The 19,179-nt window shown below is 48.5% G+C and overlaps 1 protein-coding gene across 3 annotated transcripts in view; it reads left to right on the top strand.

Moving 5' to 3' along the window:
• agap3 (ArfGAP with GTPase domain, ankyrin repeat and PH domain 3) overlaps positions 1 to 19,179 on the top strand; it is a 70,534-nt gene that overhangs the window by 32,457 nt on the left and 18,898 nt on the right. For all 3 annotated transcript variants that reach the window (XM_067252663.1, XM_067252661.1, XM_067252662.1), the window contains exons 9-13: positions 129 to 212; positions 4,156 to 4,260; positions 6,443 to 6,614; positions 12,574 to 12,744; positions 18,380 to 18,541. In XM_067252663.1, the coding sequence (XP_067108764.1) occupies positions 129 to 212; positions 4,156 to 4,260; positions 6,443 to 6,614; positions 12,574 to 12,744; positions 18,380 to 18,541 (694 nt within the window). The remainder of the gene's footprint in view (positions 1 to 128; positions 213 to 4,155; positions 4,261 to 6,442; positions 6,615 to 12,573; positions 12,745 to 18,379; positions 18,542 to 19,179) is intronic.

Here is a 19,179-nt window from a genome sequence, read left to right as displayed (position 1 = left end):
GAGCCCTTCACCCTGATCCCCACACTCACTTCACACACACTCACGTCCCATCTGCACTCAATCCACCCCCACCCCCCAGTCACCATGGTAAGTTCCTGTTGTCGATTGACTCTCTTGTTTTCTTGCAGTCGCGGAAAGCCAGTGATCAAGGCAAGAGCACTGACAGTAAAACTGACAACATAGGCAGTGGAAGAGCTATACCAATCAAACAGGTGAGTGTCTGTCCACACACACACACCATTCTTAATTTAAATGGTACCAATATACATTGAGTGCCCATACTACATATGTTTGTCTGGGTTCATTAGACAGACATTAAACTCCAGATTAGAAAAGACCCTTTCCTACCACTAGATGGGGATATAATGCAGCACTAGAAGGACATGGAGAACTGATTGGGATTGAGATTGAAAAAATGAACACCACTGAGATAATTTCCTTCCAAGTATTTGTATGACGAGCACTTAAAAGGCAGTTAAGATGCAAGGTTCTTATGATTCACGTGTAATGGAACTTGATTAAATGAAATAATTCACAAAATGTTTGGAAACTGCTCAACATTCCAGTAACTAAAACAGGTCTGTGTAACTTTTCATGTGTTTTAAATTTTTTGTGTATGATATTTAGATAATTTATAACAAGGTACCAAATCCTGTATCAGAGGGAAGGTCACTTTCCCAGGTAGCAACATCGGGAGAATATAGTTGACACAATTCTGTTCACTCCTGATTGTTTAAAGGCTTTTCAACAAGGTCCAACATCCTAGCATCACAACAAGGTCCAACATCATGAGAACGGTTCGGGGGTGAATGTCCTTCTGAAAGCGATGATCTGTGGTTCTACATGGCGTCCTTTGGCCAGTTGGGTTGTTAAGGAAACCAAGGGTTCTATCCCTCTCTGCTCCTCTATCCCAGACTACATGTATCAGCCTTCAAACACCACTACATCAAATAACAATATTACATTCAGCCCAGGTCTAATCAAGGTCATGTAACCCACCCCCACTCCCCAGAAAAGGTCCTGAGAAAGGTTCACTTAAATCTTTCTTTAACATTCTTAAACCAAGTGATCTGGTGTGGGTTACATTTCATGTGAAAATATCCGTTTGGAGTAACTGTTGACTTTTAAGGACTATTAAGGAAAGAGAATGATATTGTAAAACCTGTCCCCAATCAAGACCTTTCAAATGGATCCCTGTCAGTTCTAGAGGTGACGATGATGATCAGGGATAGACCCTCATGAGCTGCTTGGTGTTATTGGATTAGACCCTCAGCGACTTAAACCCTTAGAGACAGGTGAGAGGGAGGTCACCCCCCCCCCCCCAAATAAACAAACAAAACATACTTACTTGGAAATCTCTCATTCTTCTAGCCAGCCTTTTCAATAGAGGGGCCGTTCTTGAACAAGAGATAAGACCAGCTTTAAGACTTGGGGTAGGAAGGGAGGGGAGCCTGTGTGTGTGTGTGTGTGTGTGTGTGTGTGTGTGTTGGGGTTGGTGGAGGGGGCATTAAAGAGCAGTGGATGGCCTGACCAGTCAGATGCACATTCAGGAAGATCAAAGAGCCAATGTGAGCTTAATTACCCACCCATTGGGAAAATTACACACTGCCTGCCCCCCCCCCCCCTCCCCACCTTCCAACCCCCCCCCCCCCCCCCCCCACCTCCTCTGTTAAAAATGATAAAGAAGGAACTACAATACACTCACTGCCAAGGGGTGGAAGGCGGGGGGGGGGGGGGGGGGTGGACTGTCCACACTGGGCTTTTCTTCCTGGCCCTCTGCCCGACCCCCTCCCCTCCACAGAGTCCGACCCCCTCCTTCTGCTCTGCTCTGGGCTGTCACAAAGGCCCGGACCATCATTCAGCCGCGTTGGCAGGATGCGGCTGGAGCGGGACAATGGAGGGAAAGCCACTTATCTCCTCTGTGGAGATATGACGATGGTCTGGACACAGAGTGTACATCTGAACACCAGCCTGCTTCCTTATGTCACACAGGCTGAACATGGTCATCACGGTTGTGTGTGTGTGTGTGTGTGCGTGCGTGTGTGTGTGTGTGTGTGTGGTGTGCATAGCAGAAAGCAGCAGGAGAGTGGTGGGCTTGCATAATTGCATAACAGAATTCCTCTTGACTTTAAACCATGTACGCAAAAGCATTTTTTTTCCTTGCTAATTGAACTAATTAGAAGAAGACATATTGCTGCAGCAGTTAACATATGGCCTAAATATATTTAAAATTGGACCAATAATTGGTGCTTATTAGAGTCACTTGCAACATATTTCTTTGAAGCAATTGCAGAGAAAATGTGGATAGCAGCAACAGAGACACTGTAAACCTTTATTCCCCAGTGATGGTATTGATCTCCGTCAAAGCTCTGATGAATTTATGTACGTCCTCTCTGATTGAATTTATAGATTCATGAAGGCTTCAATACGCACTGGAGATGAGAAACATATTTGCTTGTAAAACATGCATTATGCAGTCACCATGGGCCCCGGGACAATATCATTTGCTTTAAGTGATCACAGGGCTGTTAAAAATGTGTTAACAGCTTTTTTATTGACTAAATCATGAACAGTATTTGTACAACATAAATATTTCACATAAATCCGCTGTTTGCTTGAGTAAAACCCCATGAAAAAATATATAATTATTACTCCGTAATACTGTACTGCAGCTAAACTTACAAATAGCGCAGGGAAAAGCTACTACAAAGTACTACAATGTTAAGAAGAACATCCATAAATATCTTTATAGGGACTGCTAATCAGTCTTTATTTCAATCACTTGATCAAACAAAGGTGTATACACCTGTAGGTCCATGTGGACTCCCCAGTTTAAAGGCCAGTGATCAGAGTCCTGCCCCCCCCCCCCCTCCTTTACAGGATTAAGATGATTGTCGGCTAACAGCCTGGTGCCCAGGTCACCAAGGGTCAACTCCTGCCTGATGTGTTAATCAGGATTATAGCCCTGCAGGACAGGCCAGGCTAGGAAAACATTTGAGGGTCCCTTTTAACATTCCTGAACAACACACACACATATACTTTGACTGTAATTTACAGCACAAATACAGCCATCCCCCTGGCTTTCACATTCACTATAGCTGGTACCTCATGCAAATTCTCTACATGGACGCACACACACACACACACTGTTCTTTCTTTCTCTCTCTCTCTCTCTCTCTCTCTCTCTCTCTCTCTCTCTCTCTCTCTCTCTCTCTCTCTCTCTCTCTCTCTCTCTCTCTCTCTCTCTCTCTCTCTCTCTCTCTCTCTCTCTCTCTCTCTCTCTGTCTCTCTCACACACACACACACACACACACACACAGGCCTTGGCTGGAAAAGCACAAACATCCCCCTCTTAATCCCCTAATTAAGCGAGCCCCTCCTCAGTCTTTAGCCCCAGAGAGCCCCCCTCCCAGCGTTTGGCCACCTCCAGCCGAGAACCTGCATTGTTTTCTGTGGATTCCCTAAGCAGATAAGGGAGGTTGTGAAGATCTGAAGTGGCCCCAGAAGATAAGGCAGGACAGAGGAGTGAGCCTGGTTTAGATCACACGCCCTAATCCCAGGATTGAGAAGGTCCTCCAGAGGTCAGCTCGCAATGAGAATGGAGCTCGGAGGGAGGTCTAGCAAATTGGATTGTCACTGCTCACTTTTTGAGTAGAAAGACTCGCGGAGGGGCAAGGCTCTATAAAGCTCTTACTCTGGAATAGGATGGCGCAAGAAGCCATGGACATGAAGTTGGTTGACTGTTTCAGATCAAAATACTGACTATATATGACAGAACCATGCTCCCGCACTTTATGAGAAAAGATCACTTCATCAATGAATCACCAAGAGATGTGGTGTTGCTTATGAGGATACTTATTAGTTGTTAATGATTTACATATTTAGTTATTTATTAGATGCTTCACTCCAAAGCCACATACAGGGTAGTGAGACAGAAGCTACAATGTCATCTGTACAGTAATCAGGAGAGGAACCTGTTTGGGGTGTGGGACTCCAACCCACAATAGAAATCCAGCATTGCGGAATCTGACTCAGCTTCCTTAGGCTGAGCGGGATTCAAACGACCACGATCCAGGAAGAACAGCGAGATCCCAGCAAGCTAGCCACCGGGATGACGTCCTCACCTCAGGTTGTCCTCCTCTCTCCCTCGTCCAGGGCATCCTGCTGAAGCGGAGTGGGAAGTCCCTGAACAAGGAGTGGAAGAAGAAATATGTCACCCTGTGTGACAACGGCCTCCTGACCTACCACCCCAGTCTACATGTGAGTACACCTACCACCCCAGTCTACATGTGAGTACACCTACCACCCCAGTCTACATGTGAGTACACCTACCACCCCAGTCTACATGTGAGTACACCTACCACCCCAGTCTACATGTGAGTACACCTACCACCCCAGTCTACATGTGAGTACACCTACCACCCCAGTCTACATGTGAGTACACCCACACACATGTCTGGGCTGCGACGGAGACCATGAGTGAGTGTGTGTGTGTGTGTGTGTGTGTGTGTGTGTGTGTGTGTGTGTGTGTGTGGTGGGTTATAACAAAGTAGTCACCCTGAACGCGGTGACATGCGGATGAAAATACAGCTCTGATGCAGAAAAGCTCTGTTTTGCCTTAGAAGGTCACGAGAGAGAAATATATTTCCCCACAATTGGAGCTTTTGATACAGTCACCCGACAGTGTCCGAGCAATAATATGACATCAGCGCAAAGGGTTTCTATCTAAGTTAACTTAGACGAGTTAGCCACAGACAAGGTAGCTTCTACTGTATTCAAGTTAGTGAGCTAGCGACTGAGCTAATGAGAACGAGAGGGAGGTGTTGGTGGGGTGTCGTGGTCATCTCCGCCCGCCCTGTGGCGCCCGGCGCTGGTGCTGGGTTAATGGAGACGTGGCGGCGGCTGTGCTGCGCTCCCCTTGCTGCCGTCCCAGCGCCGCGCCGGCTTGTATTTATAATGGCGCTCGCTGCGTGACGGCAGGGCCTGACCGGGCCGGCTCATCCATCTCTGTCACAGCCCCGCTGGGACGCTAATGCCTCTTAAACACTCTGCTGCCGGCGGACAGCTCAGGACCCCCCCCCCCCTCATCCTCCCACACCTTAATTCTCCCTCTACACCCCTTCATCCTCTTACGCTTGCATTCAAACGCGCAGGCTCGTCTTGCCATGGGTGTCTTAGCTAAAGAAGTCACCGTGAGGGTCTCAATGCCGCACTGACGGTACACCCGTTGGCGTTTGCAGGGCGTGAGCTACACGTCCTTGTGGGAAGCCGGAGGGTTTCTCTCGAGCCGCAAACGGTGACTCGACGTCACTGTCACAGCGTTGTTCGCACGGCTACAGAGGTTGAGTCTTAGCCGGTTTGGCAGGTTTGTCCGTTGACTAGACACTGAACGCGCTCATTCACCTGCTGCTGCTAACGGTGCAGTGCCGATGTATGTCATTGAGTAGGACAAGCAAGACGTCTGTTCCTCCTCCGGGAGGGTCAGAGCTGTTTCAGGTCACCAGACCAGCCTGGAAATATTGGCTCCTAGAATGTTCTAAACACCTGAGGGGCAGAGGTGAGACAGGAAAGAGTGACTGCTACATTAGCAGCTACACGCTCGCCACCATCTTGTGCGCCAGAGCAGGGAACAGGAGACGGGAGAGCGCGGGGGAGTCAGACAGGCGAGGGGGCGAAGAGAGCGAAGGGGGGGGGGGGGGTGGGGGGAGAGGGAGAAAGGTAGAGAGAGGATCCCTTTAATTCCACAGTCAGCCAAGCCATCCACACAATCACCTTCTGTTAATTCTATCTGCTACATCAATTAAATTGTTTGTAGAAACTAATTGAATGTGGCTTAATCACACATCTTAATAGCTTTGCACGCTTCGATCTGGCTGTTAATTCCAGCAATAAAATGAAATGAGTGCGCTCACTGGGTAATTAGCGAGGAGGCTTGGGAAGAAATGAGTGCTTTATGGCAGGGTAATAAAAGAGAGAAGCTGGCGAGAAGACCGTCGAGGCCGGGCAGGGAGGAGGTAGAGCACTCCTCCGGCACTTTCTGCTGAGCCCAATGATTTTCACCTTGGCTTACCCCATTTGGGGTGGCCGGCGCTCTAATCCAAATAAAACGGCCAAATTAGAGGAGAAAAGGGAATGAGAGTAAAAAAAGAAATAAAATGGTTGTGCATTCATCAAGCCAAACGCACGTTGTCGTATTTCTGCGTGACTGCGTGGGCACAGGTGATGTGTAATGGTTTCTGGCGCCATCATCTATCTTTAGCTATCAGGGGGTCTTAAGACCTGTCTGTGTAATGGCTGGTGATTAGGGGATGCAAATAATGTGTCGCTCGTAGGCAGGTCATTTGGTCACGTATGTCCAATACGCTGGTTTCACTGCTCTATACACTGTCCATGGAGTGCCTTCGAAAGGTTTCGGTGCATTGTTAGTGTGTGTGTGTTGCAGGACTACATGCAGAACATACACGGGAAGGAGATCGACCTGCTGAGGACCACGGTGAAGGTTCCAGGGAAGAGGCCACCCAGGGCGGTGGCCACCGTGGCCCCCACCGCCAGCCCCAAGACCAACGGGCTCACTAGAGACCGGAGCACCCTGCAGCTGGGCGTAGGAGCCACTGGTGAGAGCTGCTCCCTCGTCTCTACAATGGGGGGGGGGGGGGGAGAGGACAGCCTCTGGACTGCTGGGGAGGGGGGGGGGAGGGGACCAGCCAGCCCTGGACTGCTGGGGAGGGGGGGGGAGGGGGGGCGCTCAACCACCAAAGAGCACTGCTCTGCATCTACTCCATGATTCACTCTTGATTCATTCCGCAGATGTTTTTATCCATGTATATTTAGAAAGAGGCATTCACGATTTTCCCGATATTCCCCAAGGTGGGACGTCCCAAGGTAAAACGAGGTGCCATCTGTTCAGGTGGATGTTTGCTTTATGACTGTAACTTCCTGTCAACCGCAGTGGAAACACGATTTGCTTTCTTACCTAGAGAGAAACCTTAAAGAGACCTAACTGAAACTAGATGATCTACGTTCTACAAACTATCTTGAGGATTAGCAAAGCGATTAGAAAAGTCCTCTGATGGTTGGTGTTTAATACGGTCTTCCTTTGATAATCAGCACATTACTGTACATTTTGAAAGTTGGTCCCTATGAGCCAATTATGCCCATTTATGATTTTTCATTAATGCAAATGAGCTGTCTTGCTGTATACTGTACATGCAGTGATGACTTGATAAGTGCTTTTGTGCAGATTATTAGTTTCTCAAATGACTAAACAGGGAATTTTACTTATGGTTTGAATTTAAATATCACAATTGCATGTTACTAAAACAAGCCAGAACATTGAATATGCAGTACATTGGTAGGTTCTCTGAATTCTGGGTATCTCTATCTCGATCAACCTTACATCATTTGATAAAACCAAGGTTGGAATGTCACAGTTACATCGAGGGCACGTTATGTGTCCGGGCTGTGTCACCTTCCCACTCAGGCAGTGACAGATAAGAAAAAAGCATTGCTGCTTATCAGCCTCCCTGGTTGACTGGCTGCTGGCTGCTGGGGTGTGACTGTCTGGCTGGCTGACTGACTGGCTGGCTGGCTGGTTGGCTGGCTGGTTGACTGTCTGGCTGCTGACTGGCTGGCTGGCTGACTGTCTGACCGGTTGACTGGATGGTTGGCTGACTGGTTTGACTGGATGGTTGACTGGATGGTTGTCTGACTGGTTGGTTGGCTGACTGCCAGTCCAGCTGAATGACTGGTTGACTGGATGGTTGGCTGACTGGTTGGTTGGCTGGCTGGCTGACTGCCAGTCCAGCTGAATGACTGGCTGGCTGACTGCCAGTCCAGCTGAATGACTGCTGGCTGACTGGTTGGTTGGCTGACTGACAGTCCAGCTGAATGACTGGCTGGCTGACTAGCTAGCTGGCTGGCTGAGTGACCATGCAGAGTACTGCTCTGGCAGACTCAGGGAGGCGAGGCTTGTGATTGGGATTCAGGGGTCAGGATAAGAGTAATTAATACTAATTAGCACGGTAATCACCAGAGGGAGTGGGTTTCCACCATCGGCCACGGAACAACCTCTCAGGGCCGCCACTGCTGATTGGTGGAGCATGTGGTCGCGGCGGTAACGAGGTATCAGGAGAGAGCGCTTTGGTGGCGTTCCCGGCTGGACCTGGGCCCTGTGTCTCTGGGTCGACCTGGCTTAGTCAGACGGACTGAAGGGGTAGGAGTTTACCAGGGGACGAGGGGGACGGGGTTGTTCCGTCCAACCCAGTAACAATTAACCTTCAACGGGTTAGAGGAGAGCCATCAGACCTGCAGGGGGACAGAGGCATGGAAAGGAGGCCACACCAGGCTTGGGGTTTGGGGGGAGGGGGAGAGACCACAACAACAACAACAACAAAAGGAATTGTCCGTTTCCTAATTGGAGCGACCCTGACGCTCCTCCCGTGTCAGCTGCAGTTGTCCGCTGGCGTTGCACGGCCCGCTCACGGAGGACGGACACCTTGTGACACTCTGGAGATGTTCAGCCTCCCTTTTATTGTAGCGTCAGGGAACAATACGGGAGAGATTTGAGTTTATCTTCACTTAGGGAAGAGAAAGGTTACAAATCACAAACAGGCCTCTATCCTGTTTGAGGACCCTCTCCTGATTATCCTATCGGGAGTTTGATTTCATTAGACATGCAATTGATGAAGGGAACAAAAGGGTAATTTTTCATTCATGGCGCCTGAATCACAAACCCTGTCTGTGCCTTTGGTAATTCATTCACTCCTTGGATGTGAAGACCTTTATAATCACAGGGGGGACGAGAGATGGACGCGAACGAAGGGAGAAAGAAAGAGGGAGAGAGAGGGGGGGGGGAGAGAACGAGAGAGACGGAGAGTAAATGAGTGAACGCGTGTGTCCTGCGAGTGTGCCGCGCGGCTACCCACGTTTAATTTGTTTCCGTCGGTTGCTGAGCGGAACCGTTTTAAATATGATCCCCCCCCTCCCCTCCCCCGTTAACGTTGCATCCCGTCGTGTCACCGGCGGACAGATACATCGTATCAAAGTATTAATGGGCCCCATCAGTTTTAATCAATCCTGTGGGTGAGAGAGATCCATTTAGAGAAAGGCGGGTGGGGGGGGTGGGGGGGGGGTGGGGGGGTACTGCTCTGCCAGTCTGAATCAGCCTCCTGTTCAGTTCTGCACACCACCAGTGGGCCACCAACTCTCTGAACACCGGGATGGAGGATATCTCTGGGCCCAGCACCCCCTGTAAGTGAACCCCCATGTGTAGGGCATGTGTGAGGGATTTGACATCTGTCCATCTGCGCGCGGGTGCGCATTGAAACTGTATTGGCGTGTGCGCGGAGCTTGCGAGTCAATTCCCACCACGTGGCGGGGGTTTAGGTGTGTGTGAATGTGTGTTCGGAGGTGTGTGTGTGGAGACGGGGGGGTTATGCATGTAGCAGGGATGGGCGGTGATGGCGATAGTGATGGTGGTGAATTACACGGCCCCGTGTCAGATGATATGTGCTTCTTCCCTCACATTAGCATGAATGCTTCATTATCTCCCTACTTGTACATAATGGCAACAACTCCAGGGAGGGGTCAGGCATCGCCACGGCTCATCAGCCGCCTGACGCCGCGGCACACACAGAAGTGAGAGGCAGGCCTAGGCTGCTCCACGCCACGCTAATCCATCGCCTCTACTTAGCACCCAGGCCACACATGCCCCGGAAAACATACTACAACCTTCACTTATCTCATGTATGCTCTGGATGTTGCATATGGTTCTTTTTCTCGAGAGTTTGTATATTGGGCTGTTTGACAAGTTGTTGGTGTCACCATTTGAATTGGAATTGACAGGCATAAAGGATGGAGTGGATTTATTTCGGGGAGGGGCTTTGAGCAAGAGATTTATTTTAAGCTTGCTTTTTGACATTTCTATGGCAATTTCCTCCTTAACGACTTGAGCATTATTGCAATGATGGTATTGGGTATGATTGTCTCACCAATGGGTCTGTATTTCACCTCCACCTACAAACGTTTTTTCTCAGACATTACTAGTGGAGAATGAATGACTGAGCCTCGGGTGATAGAGGTGAGGTGGACTCTTGAAAAATGAACACAGACATGCTACGCTCAGTCTGAGGAAAACCTATAGACATTCAGATGTGAACGGCACATTGTAAACATTTCTGAGAAACCAAGAGTATTGGAACTGCCTAATTCTGGTACACGGACATAGAGTCAGAGTGGTTAGTCAGGCTGTGGGGAGCACTGCTCTTTCTTCTGATGCCACAAGCTGATTATTGCACGGCTATAATTACATTATCCTCCCCTTTATGCAGGAGTGGTCTGTGAAGACTAATTGATAGAGCCATGTTTAATTCATTAATCATTAGCATCGAATTTGACAATTAGAGATGATTGTTGAATTTTTAATATGAATCCAAGCAGGTTTATGTTTTTTTTTATATTATTATTTTTGTATCTGTGAGGGCCAAGAGTCAAACTTCATAGCAAGTTCATGTTTTTTTCCTGAAAGATCACTGATATATTTAAGTGCAGTGTGTAATACTGTGTGTAACGCATGTATTTTAGATTACATTTGTCTCAGCAATTATGTTTGCAGTATTATTGATTGTTAAACTAAACATCAGAAATACAGTGTCCATTTAAAAAGGGTTGAGTCTGTTTAACTTGAGATTTTTTTGTATCAAGTTGCTAGTATTGATCAGGTCATGGCCGACCAATAATAGTCTGCACCAAGTAGTATTAAACATTTGTATTTTTTTTTCTATGAAGTTCTAAAATCCTGTTCCCTTTTCTCATCATTATCTCTCACTTGCTCTCTTTTTCTTTTCTCTTTTTTTAAAAGGAGTTTCACTCACTCACCCCCTCACCATTCTCTGCTCTGATTTAGGCAAGCTAATTTAGCCTGCACAGCCCAGCATGGTTCCCTTGCGCTCTCTCCCAGCTCGCGCTGTGATTCTGTTCTCTCCCCTGTGGGACCCTAAGATTAATATTCCCGGGCCCAACAAGATAATTACTGATACTAATTAGACATGATTATGTGAATTTGATACACTTATTACTCCAGCAAATGAGTAGGACGTATTATCCTAACAAGGGCCTGCGCTGTTTAGTTTGCTTTACACACGGCACACCATCAGAGTTATTGTTACCCCAATCAGAAATGGATATTCTCCGGCTGTTTGTAATTATGAAATAAAAGGCCTTGATGTATGGTGTTAATCAGTCTTAAATACCTCCATTGTATCGTACAATGATCTAAATCAAGGTTTTTATTTCTTTTACCAAAACAAAATCTTTGGCTTTTAACCTGTCAGATTTGTAGTTTTTTTTCTCTGAGTGAATGAAATTGTATTAGATGCCTGATTAATGATCAGCTATCTACGGTCGTATCTGGGAGAACATACAGATAGTAAATGGTTCTCTTTTAAAGCTGCTCAATAATGCCTCATAAATATTGTTCCACTCCCAGATGTGATGTACTGTAGCTCCTTCTCTCATTCTTGAAATCCTTGATTTAAGACAATGAAGTTGTAAAAAAAAAAGAAAAAAGAATGATAACAACATAAAATACTAAAATGTCAAATATCAAGCTCATTTCTTTCTGGCGAGGCAATATTGACTGTTTGAAGGTGTTCTCGTCTCCTCGGAGCAGAGTTGTAGCTGTAACTGGGGAGTAGTTTGGTGACGCTGTATGGCGAGACGGGAGCAGGAGGGAAGGACCCCACGCGGTGCAGCCTAGCCCATGAATTAGTAAAGAGAACCGGGCGTCCGTGGCTCGCCTGATTGGAAGTCGGGGAGAGAGCGCCCGCTGACGCCGGGAGAGATGGATGTGGCAGTCAGAGGGATGAGGCGAGATAATTAGCGTTCCGAGTGTATCTTGTTAATTAAGGGCTAATTAGAGGCAGAGACAGAGGGAGATGTGTGTGGGTGTGTGTGTGTGTGTTTGTGTGGTATTCTACACATGTATCACAGAGATGAGCACTCTAGGATGGAAGGAACATTGTACAGCTATACCACCATTACCCCAAACATGTTGCGGGTTACCAAGAATAGAGCTTAGGAATATTCTATTGATATTAATATATTGTTTTCTTAAACATTACCTAGACTGCTAGCCAGCTAGCCTACTTGGTTTATTCAGTGCCCTGCTAGTGTTCAGCTAGCGTAGTTGAATCATGTTTAAATCCCTCACTGCCCATGCAATGGTGTCACATGGGTTTCTCTCAACCTGCTTGTGCCTGTGCAACGTGTAAGTCTAGGAAGGTGCACAAGATGACGATGCATGACTTCATTTTAAAATGTATTTTCCTTTCTCTTTTTCTTTCTCTCTCCATCTGTGTCTCTGTCTCTCTCCCTCTCTCCCTCTCCCTCTCTCTCTCTCTCTCTCTCTCTCTCTCTCTCTCTCTCTCTCTCTCTCTCTCTCTCTCTCCGTGTCACTCCCTGTCTCTCTTTCTCTCTCTCTCTCTCTCTCTCTCTCTCTCTCCCTCTCTCCGTGTCTCTCCCTCCCTCTCTCTGTCCGTGTCTCTCTCTCTCCCTCTCCATGTCTCTCTCCCCCAGGTGCCCCTCACTCCAGCAGCAGCACGTCTCTCCAGTCGGGGGTGTCAGTGGGGGGCGGCCTGGCTGGCTTCGGGGGCAGTAAGGACGGCATGCACCAGCGCTCCTTCTCCGTGTCCAGCGCTGACCAGTGGAACGAGGCCTCCATCAACGCCAGCGCCAGCTCCGGGACCGGTGAGCCGTCCTCTAAAGACCCTGTCCCCCTCTTCTCCTCCATCCGCTCATCTCCTCTTTTTTTTTCCTTTTTCTTCTCAGTGTCGTTTTCTCCCAAACTTTCCTCCTCCATTTGCAACATCTCTCCACCCAGGTGGAGCCAGATTGAGTTGCTAAAGTGGAGGTGACAGGCTGCAGCTTGAGGTGGTGTAGCTAACAGAAGAGGAACAGAGCCCTCTGGAGGGAGGGAGGGGGGGAGGGGGGGGCAGCAGTGTTGTACAGACCCTCGTCTTGTTCTACAGTTGGTGGGCTGGAACAAAGCTCATTTTCATAATGAGGTCATCAGGGTCGCTGATGGCCCTGACCTTTTCATCTACTGTTGTCTGACTGAGGCTTGAGGACAGCGCTGGGAGATGGAGAAAGGGGGGGGGGGTTATTTTGCCATCCACACTCTCCTTCGCTCGCTTCAAACACCCCGCTCCCTCCCTCCCCATCACACTGCGCCTTGTCAGCGCACTTGAGTGAAGTAAAATAATACACTTGCCGTGCATGTCCGCTTTTTCGCTCTCGCTCTTTCTCTTTAAGTCTCTCCTTTTTTCCTCTCTTTAACTCCTCTCTCTCTCTCTTTAGCTCATCTCTCTCTATGTCCCCCTTTAACTTAGCTCTCTCTTGCTCTCTCTCTCTCTTTTTAACTCCTCTCTCTCTCTCCATCTATCTCTCTTCCTCTGTCCATCTCGCACTCACTTCCCGAATAGGAAAATGAATGCTTTTCGAGGGCACCATTCATCACCAGTTATTTCCCTCTCTTTGTGGTTGGCAGTAAAAAAGCACTTAAATGCACATCAACAGAATAACAGTCATTTCCATGCATGTTTGCACTCTGGTAGTTCTCATTAGCGCGCCGGCGTCTCCCCCCCCCCTCCCGTGGGTTCCCAGGGGCCCCGGCAGTTTAAAGAGCGCTCTTTACGAGCGCTGCTGGAGTCCAACGGCACGGCCCTCGTGGTTCGGCAGACAAGCACGTCTCTCATTTGGAACTGCCAAACGATCAATTCTGCCTGGACGCAGGCATTTCCATCACCCCCTACCCCTCGCTCCCATCAGTAGCACGCCCAAAGCAGAATTACTTAGATTCGTGGGGTCCTCAAATAAATGAGCGTGTGTGTGAGAAAGAGAGAGATAGAGGGGTGTTAGTGTGTGTGTGTGTGTGTGTGTGTGTGTGTGTGTGTGTGTGTGTGTGTGTGTGTGTGTGTGTGTGTGTGTGAGCTTGTGTATGTGTTTCATGTGGTATATGCTAGTGTGTGTTGTCACCTGTATATTTATATTTGGAGTGTGTGTCAGCTTGTGCAAGCCCACACATGGATGAACAGTGTGTGCCCAGTGTTGAACAGTGTGTGCCCAGTGTTGGATAGAATCAGGATTAAGTTACTAAGTGAAGCTACTACCCAGACTTAAACAGTACTGTGTTTGCACCCTGATGTTCAGACAGACAGACAGACAGACATACAGACAGGAGGAGCTGGTTATGGTGCAGCTACAACAAAAAATCCATGTCCTTGTTTGGTAAACTGACAATTCTTCATTTTATCATAGCTCATTAACCATCATCCAGACCACAGTTCCACAATTTCATTTCTTTCAATTATTTTCATGCTTCTCTTTAAGGTAACCACAAATGAGCTCAAATGAGCTGAGGACAATATTATAGAACTGTCTGCCCAGTGATAGATATATCACCAGTTCTTTGTTCTGGCAATCTCATAAATAACTATGTGAAAATGCCCAAAACGCTACAACAGTAGAAAGCGCATAGACATGAAAAAATAAGACTCTTTTGAATGTTTCATTTGAGTATCTCTGCCATTTGCATTACCTCCATACAAATGGAGGCTCCGGAAAGATGTAGTGGAGAATCTGGTTATTCACGCTGTGATGTGGTGTGACTAGTGAATCAGGTAGCATAATACCTGATTGAAATGTGAGCTCTTATCTTGCTTCCTAATGGGGCCTCCTGTAATCAATAGAGGGTGGGCCACCATGACAGAAACTCATGTTTTGCCATTTGAATAGACTTCAACCAAGCCCAATCACTCCATTATCCTTGGCGAAGGTTGCATGCTAACATAAAATGCGATTCAGAGACGCCAAAAAAAAAAAAAAAACAGCAGATTGATGATATCCTCAAGAACGAATGTGTCTTAGCCAGGTAACCATCTCCATATTATTTAAAGGCTGTTCTCATTTGTACACCTACTGAAATAAGACAGAAGCTGGAGAGCCACATCTCTTGAATATTGAACGCAGCTTTTTTGATTAAATCGCCGGGCCCATTTTGTCTATTGCTCGCATCCATAAGACACCTTATCTTAAACTAGGGGCTTCTCCTGCTTGTTAAGCTGCCTAGCTCTCCTTGGCAAGTTCCAATCTTTACTCCTGAATTAAAAACAAGGAAGTGAGAAGTCACCCACGCAATGTGACATGCCCGCAAATGACTGTAGGTACATGACAGAATGACCTCCCAGGTGAAGGTTTTGTCGCAGCGTACGCCACTAACTGCGTACGCGCCTCACATCCTAGCTCCCTGGTTCTTTGCTGGCCTTGTGTGTTGGACGTGTTTCTGCGTGGGCTGACTGGTGTTGGCTTAGGAGTAAGGTAGTCGAGCACACAGGTAGCCTTCCCCCTCAGGCTCCGAGTCGCATTTCTGGAGCCTTCTCTGCCCTCCTGCCGCGAGTGGAGAGCGTGTGAGGAGTTTGATTTCCGCGGCGGGCCATAATGAAGTTTGACATTTAGTTTGGTGAGAGCAGCAGAGTGCGATCAGGCCTTGATTAGTGCAGACTAATTGAGGATAATAAGGGGGAGGCGGTGATTGTTTCTAATTTTTGCCATGAATTGCAGCCGTTGCTTTTGATTGAGGACAGTGCTGCCGTGTCAAGGGGCCTGGCCAAATCACAGTGCTCCGCACCCGGAGCTCCTTGAATTACAGCGGAAAAGAAAGCTTTCCCCCTCTTTCTCTCTCCCCCTTTTTCTCTCTCCCTCTCTTATCTCCCTCTCTGGTTCTCATTCGTTCTCATGGAGCCGACGGCAGGGCCAAGAAGCTGTTACCGGTGGCAACCCCCTCTTTGTCTCGCCCACAGTCTTCATCGTGAAGCAGGTTTAAACTGTCATTTGCACGACGGGAGTGTAATGCTCTGTAATCACAGGTTAGCCCGCTACCTAGCCTGGTGCCCAGGAGAGGCTGTACTCAGCCGAGTGGGAGAGAGGGAGAGAGACCCCCTCATTCCACACGCTCCCAGAGGGCCTCAGACGGCGGTAAGCGTAGGTTAATAACAACGTATTGAACTCTGGGCTCCCTCACACACCTCCGTCTGAGAGACTAGCTGGAGACCAGATCTGAGCCTTTTAACTGTTACCTGTAACCCAACCCTGAAGATAGGGGGTCTGGAGAAGGGAAGAACATTCCAGAGAAACTGGTGTTTATGTCATGGAGTATGAGTAGGATTTGGTCAGATGTTGTTACTCATTAATATTTAGGGTGGCTGCAACCAATGATTTTACCACTTTGAATCGTGTCCCTTTGTGTCGTTTTCCAAGGCGGTATTACTTAAAAAGAGCTATGTTTGTGCCACAGACAAAGAGCTGGTCAAGGCATCGTGTTGAAGTGATAGTAGACCCCAGGGGATCATTTTTCCACAACACCGAGGGGCAGAAATTGATAATTAGACGTGTGTATGAAGCCAACCCTCAAGGCAGGGGGCAGCCCTCCCCTTTCACCTCAAGCGACATTAAACAAACGGCTGACGTCCGTTCCGGAGTTGTCGCCAGTCGTCTCTCAGAAACCTCCGCCATAAGGAGCGGGGCCCGGCTGGGACAGATGCTGGGGGGGGGGAGGGGGGGGGGGGGGGTTACGTCGGACCCCTGTGCCCCCAGCTGTCTGCGCCAGCTAATGACTTGTCTCTGGGGGGCTGTTGTAGGGCAAGGCAGGGAAATTGAAACAGACGCCGTCGACACGCCGGGTTCTACATGTGCGTCGGTGGCCTGCGCCCCGCCCCTCCCCCGCCCCCCCCCACACCTCCCACAGAGCGGCAGCCTAAGCCATGTCGGCCAGCCCCAGACTCGCTTTAGCTTTATTGATCAGGCCCGTCCATAATCCTATTTGGTTTCGACGTCACTGTGCGTTTTCTTCATGACTGGTGTGAAGTGATGGAAGAGAGAATTCAAATGTCATTAATTACAAGAGCTAACAAAGATCAAATTATGTTTTATTCCCATATTACCAATCAACCTTTAACCTGTAGATATAGACAGGGATATACTCCAACACCCATAATGCTATTCCTATAGGTGTACCGGTTCAGTTAACCGAGACACGCATCAAAGCTCAACAGTATAGTTCTTAATGTGTGTGTCTGTGTCGGTGAAAACAATTCCAGCCTATTACGTTGGCTCCTGCAGTATATTCTTGCCCACGCTTAAAGCAGCCAGCTCGGGGCTCTTTAAGGATCTCTAGTCTCCCTCCACTTGAACATCCTCAACCTCCTGCTGGGTTTGTCCCACTCATCCTCGACAGCCCCATCTCCCTAAAGGTAATGACCAAATTAGGCCTAATGTTGTACACTAGCTAATGGCACAGCTACCACATTATAGAATGCGCGACTGGCAACGACAACAGCAATAATCCCTGAGCCCCCTTGTCCTGGCTCTGCGCCCCTGGGGCCAGCACGCTGCACGGGGAAATGAATGGAGTTTGCCACACTACAATGAGCTTTTGATGGGAGACAATGGAGGGAGCTGGCAGCACCACACGGGGTGGGACGTGGAGAGCAATATGGGGCCCCATCCACTGGCCCTCCCATCCTCCATCCCTCCATCCTCCGGGCCCCCGCCCCCCCCCCCCCCCGGCCCTCTTTTCTCCCAGATCCGTAATGGCATCCGCGGGGGGAGGGAGAAAAAAAAAGAATGAAGGGAGGGGGGGGGGGAAGTGATGTCAAATGTCAGGAAGGCAGAAAGATGGCAAGCTGACAACCTTCCATCCTCCCTCCATCCCCTCCGTCTCCTCCCTCGGTGGGCCCACAGTAGCGCAGGTTATTATCACATTTATAAAGTCACTTACGGGAAACCAAGCGGCCTCTTAGCCCCCTGTCACTCGACGGCAGCCCACAGAGAGGCTGGCTGGGGGCTAGCCTAACCAACCATTTGTTAGCTGAGCGCTCCGTGTACCTGTTCCTCACCCACTGTCTCAAGTCATCCCTTCCTGAGTGACCTCCCCCTCCCGCCTGCCCCCCCCCCCCCCCCCCCCCCAAAACACACACGCACCTTCACACACATTTTCTCAATCTAATGTGCAACTCTGTGTGCATCCGTTATCATCCACAGGATGTGTACGTCCTGGTGATGTATTTATATTGGTACTAGAGGGAGTTTTTATTCTGTGTTTTTATGATTTGGGACTCCGAATTTTATTATTTGGATCCCCTGTGCATTCAACATACAGAAGTTTCTGTACATTACATTATTTGCATTACATTTTGCATTACATTTCATTATTATCATTTGATCTAGTTATAGGTGTACTAGTTGATTGGGTGAGTTTTCCCCCCATGCTCACAGAATGCATGTGTCTACCTGTCTGTCTGCCTGCATGTGTCTGTCTGTAATCCAGCCAATGGGATGGGCGATGCCTCCACAGGCAGTGCCGTGGTGTGCAGCGCCACCAGCCCCAAGCTGGAGCCGCCTCCTTCGCCACACGCCAACCGCAAGAAACACAGGCGGAAAAAGAGCACAGGCATCACAAAGCCAGACGGGCCGTCCACGGGCAACGAAGGTGAGACACCGACTGGAGCTAGACAACGCTGTCGCAAAGTAACAACCCTCTCTCTCTCCACCCAATGACATCAGAATCTTCTCCCAGGCTCATGTCTGACGGTCAGTTGTAATCATATTTCACCCAATATTTGGCTTTGCACCCAAGTGGCTGTTCTTGATTAGAGTGTGGTGTATTTGTGGTCAGCCTACCTGTGTTTTGCCCCCGACGGTGACGTCGTGTGAGCCAAAGAAGCTGTGATCCCTTCGTCTCAGCAGGGGAGGGCCATTAAACCCTCTGACCAATTAAGAGCGATTCTGTAGGCCCGATGATGAATGGAGCGCTTTAATTGGATGGCATTGTGAAAACACAGAGTGGCCTCTCAGAGGCCATCAAACCGATGTCACCGGAGCAGGGATCAATCAATCAACATGATTAATAGGCCGCATCTTAACAACATTGGCACAGGCGTTTGGTGACGAGGTGTGGTATTTATAAGTATTGCACTTTCAGCGTGAGGCTCTGACAGCATCTCTTGGACTTTGAGGGAATCTGTTGGCCTCTTCCTTTAAACACACAGTGTGGGTATTTGAGATCAAATGGATATTCCCAAGATTATTTTGGCCCTTGTTTCCTCAGTGAACTTGCTTTCACTTGCA

The sequence above is a fragment of the Osmerus mordax genome, chromosome 16 (genome assembly GCF_038355195.1).
Source record: "Osmerus mordax isolate fOsmMor3 chromosome 16, fOsmMor3.pri, whole genome shotgun sequence".
Lineage (NCBI taxonomy): Eukaryota > Metazoa > Chordata > Actinopteri > Osmeriformes > Osmeridae > Osmerus > Osmerus mordax.
This window is presented reverse-complemented; position numbering and strand designations above follow the sequence as displayed.